This window comes from Bradysia coprophila, chromosome IV, assembly GCF_014529535.1.
Source record: "Bradysia coprophila strain Holo2 chromosome IV, BU_Bcop_v1, whole genome shotgun sequence".
Taxonomy (NCBI): Eukaryota; Metazoa; Arthropoda; class Insecta; order Diptera; family Sciaridae; genus Bradysia; species Bradysia coprophila.
The window spans coordinates 3,153,910-3,164,792 of record NC_050738.1 but is presented as its reverse complement, the minus strand read 5'-3'; the positions used below and the strand labels follow the sequence as shown (position 1 = coordinate 3,164,792).

General features: G+C 36.0%; 1 protein-coding gene across 1 annotated transcript; it reads right to left on the bottom strand.

The window, feature by feature from the left end:
- Positions 1 to 271: 271 nt before the first annotated feature.
- LOC119066498 lies at positions 272 to 2,228 on the bottom strand. Its single transcript, XM_037169009.1, has 3 exons — positions 1,984 to 2,228; positions 498 to 1,919; positions 272 to 427 (listed from the first exon to the last, which is right to left on the bottom strand). The coding sequence occupies exons 2-3, from the start codon at positions 1,532 to 1,534 to the stop codon at positions 295 to 297; spliced, it is 1,170 nt and encodes a 389-aa protein (XP_037024904.1). The 5' UTR covers positions 1,535 to 1,919; positions 1,984 to 2,228; the 3' UTR covers positions 272 to 294.
- Between the last annotated feature and the right edge of the window lie 8,655 nt (positions 2,229 to 10,883).

Here is a 10,883-nt window from a genome sequence, read left to right as displayed (position 1 = left end):
TTTTAAAAAGCAATTCAATGGAGATAACTTCCTAATTTGAAAATCAAACTCGCTTTGAACGTTAAAACTCACACATTGCCTACCATTTCCTTCATTCGTCCCACTGATAAGAAATGTACATCCGCATTATTCGCATTACGAACGAGATTTATTACCTGATGACATTACCGGTAATTTTAGTTTTCGCGAGTAACATAACTTTCGTAATAGTTTGGTCATTACTATTTTAACTAACGGAATTAGATGCTCTTGCTTTCGGCATGGACACTTGGACACCTACCTCACTTGATTGTATCATTGGACTGTTGCATACGTGTATTCTTTAGTAGGATAAGAATATGGTCGAGGTGGTAGAGGCGGTGCACTTTCATTGCTGCCGAATGCATTGACATTAATGGTCGTGCCATACAATCTGTCGTTCGTTTTCCTGGATAATTAAAAATTTTCTCTTTCTTTAACACGACGACATTTTCTTTAGCAAAGTATATCACACTTACATCATGCCGTTCGGAAAGATAAAATAAAGATCTCTATTTGCGCACATTTTATAAGAAACACGTGCCCAAGCGAAACCAGCCAGTATGGCCAGACCACAAACGCCTGATACCACGCCAATAACGAGCCCTTTCTTACTTTCATTGATCCACGGCTGTTTGTGACCGACGTCATCTCTTATCGAATATGAAATGCAGTCTAATGGTGAGATCGTCTTCTCTGCGGAATTCATTAGACAAAAGGTGTATGTGGATATCGAGTTTACGATCAAATTAGTAACTCTGATCGACGAACTGGCAGTCATCATGCAACTAATTTCGCTAACATTGGTTGATAGGTTGTCATCCAGTGCAAACCAAATCAACATTCGATTTTCCACTTGTGCATCAATTTGTAGGAGAATGTCACCCACACCAACACTTTGATTCTGAATTATAGAAAATTTTTGACTAGGCCCTCGAATTGTAATGTTCTCTGTCACGTTGTCGCTTCGGCGAGGTTGAAAACATTCTTGGGGTATTTCAGGTGGTAATGGTGTAGTGATGTCGGTAGTAAATTCGGTTGTAATGTCGGTGGTAACTTCGGTGGTGACTTCTGTTGTTGTTGTAGGCTCACAAAAATGTGATTCAACAACTTTATCCCCTTTGAATTCAACTGGCGAATCACATTCGACCGTACCAATAAAATTTGAAGAATGTTCTATTAAGTCGGCTCTAAACGGCAAAAAGTCACAGTCGCAAATCCATTTTCCGTTTTCTGACAAGTTAATTCTGGTATAATAGCTGGGCAGCATAATGTCAAAGAGACCAGCCGGCAAAGTCTTAATGAAATTATTTTCCAGCTTCAATGTCTGGACAGACGTGCTTATTGCATCGAAGGCGCCAACACCGAAAGTTTCAATTTGGCAATTAGATAAATCCAACGTGTTAACACGTCCCAAGCCAACAAACGATTTATTCGTAATTGAATTTTTCAAATTGTACATGTACATACTTAACGGTTGTAAGCTTCGGCAGCACCGCCGAACCGGTGAAGCCATCTATTACAATTTCGTTTGTCGTTCTGGTCAACTGCTCAAACGTAAATTCGGTCAATGTTCGATTCAATACGTCCAATATACCGGTTTCAATTGTCAAATTGGCATCACTAACATCTTTGAAGTGAATCTTTTCCACCGACTCCAGACCGTTGAACAATCCATTTTTGAACGTTGTGATACTTGTGTTAGTGAACACGAGTCTCGTCACCCATTTAAATGCGGTCGCATTCAGTGAATTGGCTTCCATTTCACTAATTGCCACTAAACTGTAGGCCAAGTCATTTACTTTAATATTGGCAGTAAACGAATTGGCTCGCACGACGAAACTTGGCGAGTCGTAGTTTTTCAGTTCCAATCTGATGCCTTCATAATAGCAGAGTGAGAGCTAATTGGTCAGTTTGATGAATGAAGATAAATGGCTGAAAAAATTGAATTTTACGCAAAAATACCTCTTCATATCCATACTCGATTTGATCCATATTTTGAGCCTGAGAGTATACCCCTTCAATATAGTCTAAATTAGAAGTGCACCTCAAAATACACACAATTGGACCAAATTGTATTTCGTGTTTACATGTTGATTGTATGGTGGATACTTTCACCAACAATAAAATTGAAATTTTAAACGAGAAATACTTCCAGTCATAAACTAGTTTTGTCATTCTGCTACAGCAGGTATTAACAACATCCACTTACAAACCTTGACTAGATTAAATTGAATGGCAATGCATACGTTAGGCAGTGGCTTAATTTTGTTTATTGCAGATGTAGGTATTAATAGTAGATTACCGTGGGTCCAAATTTTTGATTTGACTAGTAATAGGACGTCATAGCCCGACCCGAAGGGGAGGGCGGTATGAATACTCGTCATAATAAAAATTTTGACTCAAGTACGTACTGTGCTTTACGTGAATAGGCAATGTAAATGCACATTTCATATAAGCGAGCCATTTACATTGCCGTATCACGTAAAACGTATTATTGCTATGCTGATAAGTTGATTTACAGCGTGTCGTTCAGCAAGTCTTCGATATTGTTTTATTGATTTGTTAAAATGTAATCCGAATTCTGCTCCGATTCGTTTGACAACAAAAATTAGAGATGAACTCTGGTAATGTTGGCTGTGTAGCAAAATGCATATGTTGGTATATGTTGGCAAACAAATGAAGTAAAAGATTATGTTCAGATGAAAGGCCAAGGTTCGGAGCATTTTTCTTCGAGAATTGGAATTCTTGAAATTCACAAAACGAATTTTTTCAAGAGTTTTTGCGAATTTGCATAAATTGCAATTCTCGAAAATATAGGCCCTGAGTTATCGAGATTATTCGAGTTTACAATTTTGTTTTATCTTTATTCTTGATGTATACAAATGCTTGGAAGCGATAATCCGAATTTGTTTATCTCCACAATCTGTATACCAGAAGGAATTAATTTATTTTTGTGCATTAGATTAGGAAGCGAGTGTTCCATTAAAATTATAATTTTTATAAACAACGACATGGTGTCATGAGTCATAGCGATAGGGTACGCCATACGAGAAAAATTCAACTTCCGAGAGCACATTGAATATAGAATTGTAGGAAGTAAATTAGATGGAGGGATTAACTTGGTGCCTCAACTTCATTCATAAATTACGTAACGCTCTTCAGTGCTGTCATCAAAATTAAATCCTGACTAACTCGAGAAATAAGTGATATTTGAAGTTAAGACTATGCTCTAGTGGTATGTTGGGTGGATAGAACATAGTTTTGATTTCGCAGGCGTATTTCTCAAGATTTAATTTTGATGACAGCACTGAAAAAGCTTTACGTAATCTATGAATGATTTGATATGTTTCGAAACCTCACCATAAGCCTTTTATGGCCCATAACAAATACTCTTTGAGTCTGAAAATAAACACAAATACACAAATACTCAGGGCGTGTTGCCCGTTCAATACTTATCCTTGGACTTGGCCTCATCCGCATCTATTCGCACAAAAATGTAGCAAAAAAATTGATTTTCAGCAAATTTATTTCCCAATAAAAAAACCAATAAAATGTGAATGGAATGCAACTCACTATCACGCAAATACGGATAGGTAGACTCAAACATAAATAATGAAAAAAAATGAATTTATTAAAATCGAAATTGTAATGGTATAATGCTAGAGATCGACGAAAAAAAGAGAGTGTGGTAAGGATATTTATGTGAGTTTTCCATGTTACCGCGAATTAAATTTTTTATCAATATCTCGATAATGAATTATTTATGTATCAATGGAATAGCAGGATTAAAAATGAATGTAAAATATAAATAAAGTGAATTCATGCATTTCTGGATTAAAATTGATAGGCAAAGCAATTATACAAAATGAAATTCCATTGTAAATAGATCGGGATAGAATATAACGTTTGTTATGTTTGGGTTCACGATGATGTTGAATGAATGAATACTTTTCAAATCAGTAATCAAGCATTGAATAATTAGTAATAATTGGTGATTATTACTGCTAAATTATATCGACATTAATAGCGGCAATTCAATTTGAAAGTAGAAGCATGCAGTAACTATGTGCTTGCCTTCAATTCAGAAATTCATGGCTCAATCCCAGGATGTGTGTTATTTAATGCAAAAATATGTTGCTTTTAGAATCGTCTCTAAATTCAACCATAGAAAAGTGCCATGGCACCTGTTTCAGTGTGGATTAATTTTAAACCCAATAAGTCCCTATTCGGATCAATAGTACATGTGATTACTCAAGTTTCTAATGACACCCCACACGACCCTGTACGGCTCGTGTAGCCGGAGAAATTTTTGTAAGAAAAGTGCAAGTTTTTGGTTTTTAATCACCTTTCACCAGCCACACAAGCTTCGAAGAATTTTTTTGAAAGTGGTTTTGGCTTTTCGGGTCGAAGTCCTTTCTACGTAGATATAAAAAAATCCATTTGAAAATGCGTCCGATTTCGGTAGAAAAAAAGAATCCCTCCATAGAAAACCATATAAAAGACTTGTGATGAATAATTTCCAGGAAAGATCATGTTAAATGATCAACAGGTTTTGCATCCCTTCTCCAATTTCAATATACTTTAACATAATATAATAAACGATAAACTAATGTTGACATGACTAATATCTTCCCAAACTTAATATACGAGTGAATAAGGCAGAAAGTGTGTAAAGACCTTTAAAAGATTTTGGAACCCATACGTATAATGCGGCGTCGACTTATGTCAAAGTTTATTGAATTTCATTTTACAAAAACAATGCTTGATATTCAGTATAGTTCGACAGACACCAACGTTTCATTGAATGTGAGATTTAAATTCCTTAAAATGGTTCTGATTGCCATACACATTCGATTCCGATTATCTTATAAAAATTTTTGTACCTCAATGTTTTACAGCGTGACCTGGGGAACGATTAGTTATCTGGTAAGTACAGCAGTTAAAAGAATAGGAACAAAAGTTTCTGTTTATGATTCGGGGGGATCCTTAAAAAAACATAAAAGATTTTAAAGTCGTAAGCCGCATAAAAAACCCTCAAAATTCACAAATTATATATCCATCATATTGTCGTTCCCCGAGGGGTAACCGACTCGGGAAATTGACTACACACCCTCAAAGGAATTGCCGGAGTATCCGGTAAATAATTGGAATTGATGGAATTGACCGGAATTGGCAGGAATTGATCGGAATTGATAGGAATTGACTGGAAATATGTGTAATTGTAAGGAATTGAAAGTAAATGAGAGTAAATGCTGATAAGTGTGATTATCGGAAAGAAGGACCACCGAATGCAATAGTGTGGTTTTCCTTTTTGTTTTAATTTTAAAAGCTCCCGCACAATAAATAACAGCGTACAGTGTTGATCAGTTCCATTTTAGAACAGGTCCAACGTCCTTTTATGTTCAAAATATGCACACTGAAGGATTCTTCTTCAGAGGATTCTTGTGAGTCAGATGCGGAAGAGTTTGAGCCGCAACAAACAAGTGAATATTCGTCGGGGGAATGTTAGGCTGGGGCATTGCTGACGCGAAATGCTCTAGTTTCAAACCAAATTTACAAAAAAATGCATCACCGACAATATCATCTATTCCATCAACTTTTCAAAAGCCTAAAATCTTACGATGTCGATCACTTGAGCGAAACAAAAAATTGAGTGCCTTGGCTTTTGCTGACGTGTGCTGAACAAATCCATTTCCTGTCGAGGTACGAACAACGTTTTGTGCACCGGACAACTGAAATAGACAAAACACAGCAATTTACTTGAAAACATACACACTTCACATTCACCATATTAATCAATCGTATAGTCTAGTCATGGAAAAATTCATGTAATTTCTTTCCCGCACCATAAATCGTAAAGAAATGAAGTTTTTTTCATGCCTTGGGCATAAATTACGGAATTTTTCTCGTAACTTAGGCCCTCAGAATGAAACGTTGTATGCGCATCTGTTGTGGACGGTTTATTTTAGGCACTTTCGCTTGTCGCCCTCACTTCGTTCGCGCTACAATCCGCGAAATTGCCTAAAATATATCGTCCACAACATATACGTAATAGTTATTTGTGTATCTGTTTTGGACGATTGTTTATAGGCAATTTCGCTTGTTGTAGCCCGAACGAAGTGAGGGCTACATGCGAAAGTGCCTAAAATCAATCGTCCAAAACAGATACTCAAAAAATTTTTCATGTAAGGGGTCGAAAACCTCAGAAAAATATCGAAACTCCCTCATTTTCGGCCCCGACACATGAAAATAACTATTCCTGCACGATATATAGTTCGGAAAAAACTGACATTTCTTAATGAAAAATCATGGCAAAATATGTCGTATTTCAGTTGTCGCATGCACAATAGTTTTTCGTCATTTTCTGTCTTGGTACGAAAAATACTATTTATCTAAAATAAACAATGATGTGCGATGTGAAATCATTTTAAACAAAACTGCAGTCAATTGGACGGTTTCTAATCTAAATTGAAATTGAAAAATCTCTTCTAAAAGTATGAGTAAAAATTAAAGATTCTAACAAAATGAGTCGCAAATGTAGGACAACATAGTTGTTCCAAATTTTATCTTGATATAATCTGACGATTCTTTTCCAAAATGCTTGAGGGTTTAACTTTGACTTTAAATTTATGTCTATTTGAAAGTATCGAGCAATTATTTCGAAAATTCGTGGAATTGAAGGAATTGATTGAAATTATAGGAATTGAAGGGCGAATCCGGCAAGTAGTGGTGTTAATCCGTTAATTAAAGAAATAAAAGGAATTAAGAGCAATTAAAAGGAACTGACAGGAAGTACCTTTAGAAATTGAAAGGAAATTGAAAGGGAATTGAAAGGAATTGAACGGAATTGAACGGAATTGAAAGGAATTGAAAGGAAATAGAGCGAATCCGGCAATTAGACGAGTTGGTCCGGTAATTGAGGTAATTAAGCGGAATTGAAAGGAATTAGCAATTGATTTGCCACCATTTTGGTCAGTCGGTTACCCCTCGTCGTTCCCGTATAATACACCGATGGCAAGTAAAGGTGATATGCTAAAAATTTCTATTCCCTTTTCTATAGCCCCTGCACGCCCACATATCTGGTACATTACATTATTGGATCGTGTGTAGGTGTGTGTGTGTAAAACAAAACCAACAGAACAATCTTATACAACATGAAATCGATTCTGTAGTTTGTGCATAAATGTTCACATTTTCCAATGATCTTAAATCTATTTTGGCTGGGATTTGAAAAACAAATAAAATCCAATCTAATCTTCTACTCTTTAGGCAAAATGTTTTTATATGTTGTTCCCTCCTCCTGCACATCGAAAAAGAAGAGCTTCAATATTTTCTTCTTGTTGTTTCGATAAGAATGTTCCAACGAAGGAAAAGGCAATTGAGAACGTGGCAGATCGCTCCGACGTTAGTATCGTACGAAACCGTATGGCGATGTTAGTTCATTGAGTGGAACAGCTCAGCTGTAACGAAATGCGTTACTTATTTCAAAGTCTCAAACTGTAGAACCTAACTGTAGTGCCAGACTGTCTCAAAAAAGCCCTTCGGGCGTTGTATGGAGGAATTTTTCAAAAAGCCCTTCGTTGTCATTTATCCATACAAAAATCAAAAGGCCCTTCGGGAATCGCCCGAACAACCATAGGGCCAGTCCGGCACTGCCCAACTGAAACCGAATTTTATGGAGCGTTCTGTCTTAGAATGCAGTCTGACCACTATGACCGTATTCAGGCCCGATTCATAAAATTTGATAAATTATCGCCTTTTGATGGAGGTTTTTGCGCCCTTTCTACACTTCGAGCGCCTTTTCCAACATTTCACAAGAGCGCTCTTTGGTAGCCATCCAAGCCCTGACCGTATTCCTCTCTACGTCTGTCAAAATATGATGTGAACGTGCAACGCCGATTATTCTTTGACCTGTGAAAAAGATCTGCATTCACTCAAACGGCTCTAATGGAATAGCGATTTTTTATATCCAACACTAAGTGTTACGAACGGAACATGAACCCTAAAGCCCCGCAGTACTACATACAGGTCTAAAAACCAAAACGATTTTTTCTAGTAGTTTCCCTTACCGCAACGTCTATTGCATCGATTGTAAAGGAAGAGTAAGTGTATTACGAATTACCGACGGTTGTAAGTATATGTTAAGGAGAAACCGATACCATTCAAACGAACGAAGAAGAAAAAAAACCATGAAATTCAACAAGATTAGCTTTGGATGTGCAAAAACTTGCTATTGAAACCGGCGATATTCTCGCGATATATCCAAAGTTATCTTTATTTTCCCAAAAAAAAGAATGAAAAAAATATCCGCACTCAATTTGATGTTTTCGTTTTATTTTCGTCTTCTTTCTTTTTTTTGTTTTTTTATTTTGACGAAAGCTGGGTATACCAAAAGAATGGCAAACTTTAAAAAAATAAGCTTCTTTGCATAAAATACCTTATTTTAAGTTTTTAAGCTGCTCAAACTTTTATTGGCAATATGTTTTTAGTGGAAAATTTACAAAGATTATGGAAGTGTAGTTAAGAGTGTGGTGTTTTTGGCGCATATTTATATACCCATACATAACATTCATATACATTATCGCCATAAAGGGAGTATGACTGGGCGGCAAGTTCAAGGAACACCAGTAAGAGTTTGCAAAATTTTCTGTTTTCCTCACGAAGAACGAACGAAAATAAAAAGAGAAGAAATCCAACTGAAAAATAAGTTAAATGTTGCACACAAAGTTAGATTAACGCATTGTAAAATGATGATAAATTTCCATTTTCGTTTGGCTTGACTTTGGCGAGTTTCCATTTCCCAGCAATTTCGGTTAAGCCATACGATATACGACCTTAAATATCCTTCCCTTACTATCCAACACGTAATACACGCTTTCGAATGCTTTCTGTTTCTATTTTCTATTATGAACCAGAGAGAAAAGGGTCATTTAGATAATATTCGTGTACATGAGATTATGACCATTTTCAACTGTGCGGCGGGGTACTCTGTGCAAAAGTTATGGGTTTCAGCAGTTAAAAATAATGAGCAAGAGAATAGATGATGATATTTATAAAGATTTGTTTGAAGTTCTCGAATCCGCACTACTGTTTAAGTTGGAAAACTTTTCAACTTAATTTCGTTTTGTTTTCGTTACTACATTTTGGCTCTTGCATTGTTTGTGTGTGCCCGAGAATGTGGTGCTTTAAACGAAATTGAAATTATTACCATAACAATTGCACTTGCCATTCCTTTGATGTAGCGAATTCAACGGAAAATTTACGGTGACAAGATAAGAGCACTGGAGACAACGTCCAAACATAAATTTTAAATTGAAGTAAAAAAGTCCTCGTCGAGGTCCTCGTGTCCTGATTTTATTTTTTTCAGAGTAAAGCTTAACGGTTCAGTGATTGTAGTATAAAATCAAAACTAGCAATTCACTTAAATTTCCAGATCATTTCTTTGATTTTGACATACGTCAAGAATATATCAGACAGACGTATTATCGATTATTTTACTCCTTTTTGATCAAAGTTTTTCTAAACAAAATCTATTACTTCATGACACAAATTTTGCTATATAAGACCAAATTAACAGAGCGCATTGGTGTAGTTACTGTCGATAACAATAATGATACAGCTAAAAATTTCTGGCTTCTAATGGGCGTTTGATACAATTCTTCAATTAAACCTTGAACTATCCTCTGCGTCTGTGTGCGATGCCACTCCAGATATAAATTTATCTGTTTTAACAACATTCGCAATATCACATTCGCTTCCACATTGATTGAATTTCATGTTCGTTTCGAGCTTGCGATAGTACATAATGAAATTAGACCCAATCTGACATTAAGCACGTACCTCCATTCATGCAGAAAACGAACCGGAGTCATGACCGCAAATGGAAAATATTATAGTGCTGTGTGGACTACCGTTTTTTTTCTGCGCTACATTTTCCATCAAATTCCTTTTTTCTTTATTCTCATTTTGCGATTTTTTTTTTAAATTTGACATTACAATACACCTCGTCGATGTCGATATTACTCTACTGATTCTACGGGTATAATACCATTGGAAAACTTATTTCTTTTTGATATTCCGTTTACGTATGACTTGACTCGAATGAGATTTTCGTTTTTCTATATAATAGTGAAACTTCAACCAAATATGTGATTTTTGTGGTTCTCATTTTCCTCGTGTCGATACTATTATGTGCTGGCAATAGCTCTAAAAAAAATTCCACAGGACACCTTTCCAAAAAGCTACCAACCATTCAAAAAGCTTCTCAGTGTCCGATTACATTTTCTTGTTGATTTATCACGGCTAAATGCAATGAAAAATCAAATCCTGAACGGGAAACGTTCGTGCGAAACACGTGCCAATAAGCACGCAAATGAATCGCGTTTCTTTTATGATGAAAATAAATTTTGATTAAAAATTAATTTAAAACAGCAAAAAGCACGGGCACCGAACAGAAAGACATTGTTTTTGAAAATAATTGACTCGCAAGGGGACATTCATAAAATGCAAACGCTTATAAGGCGGGAGGACTTTAGGCAAAAGCGTAGACTCCATACAATTTGAAATAAATTTTTATTCGTTTTTGCGTGCGATCGGGTCTAAATTTCGTCATTTTAAACCTTGCGTACTTTATGAATATCGCCCCCAAGTAGAAGGTTAATACGTAGTAAATGAAGAGAATGTCAATTTTTCCTCTTCACCTTTTCGAGCTAGATGACGGAATGTTCAAATTAGTGAAACAGCAGAAACATGAATAAGTTAAAAAGAATGAGAAGTTCTACTTCTTCCCTTTTTCTTTATTTGTTGGCTTCAGCCGGAAGTTAATTTGAGTGGTAATATCCAAATAGACGGACAAATTGTTA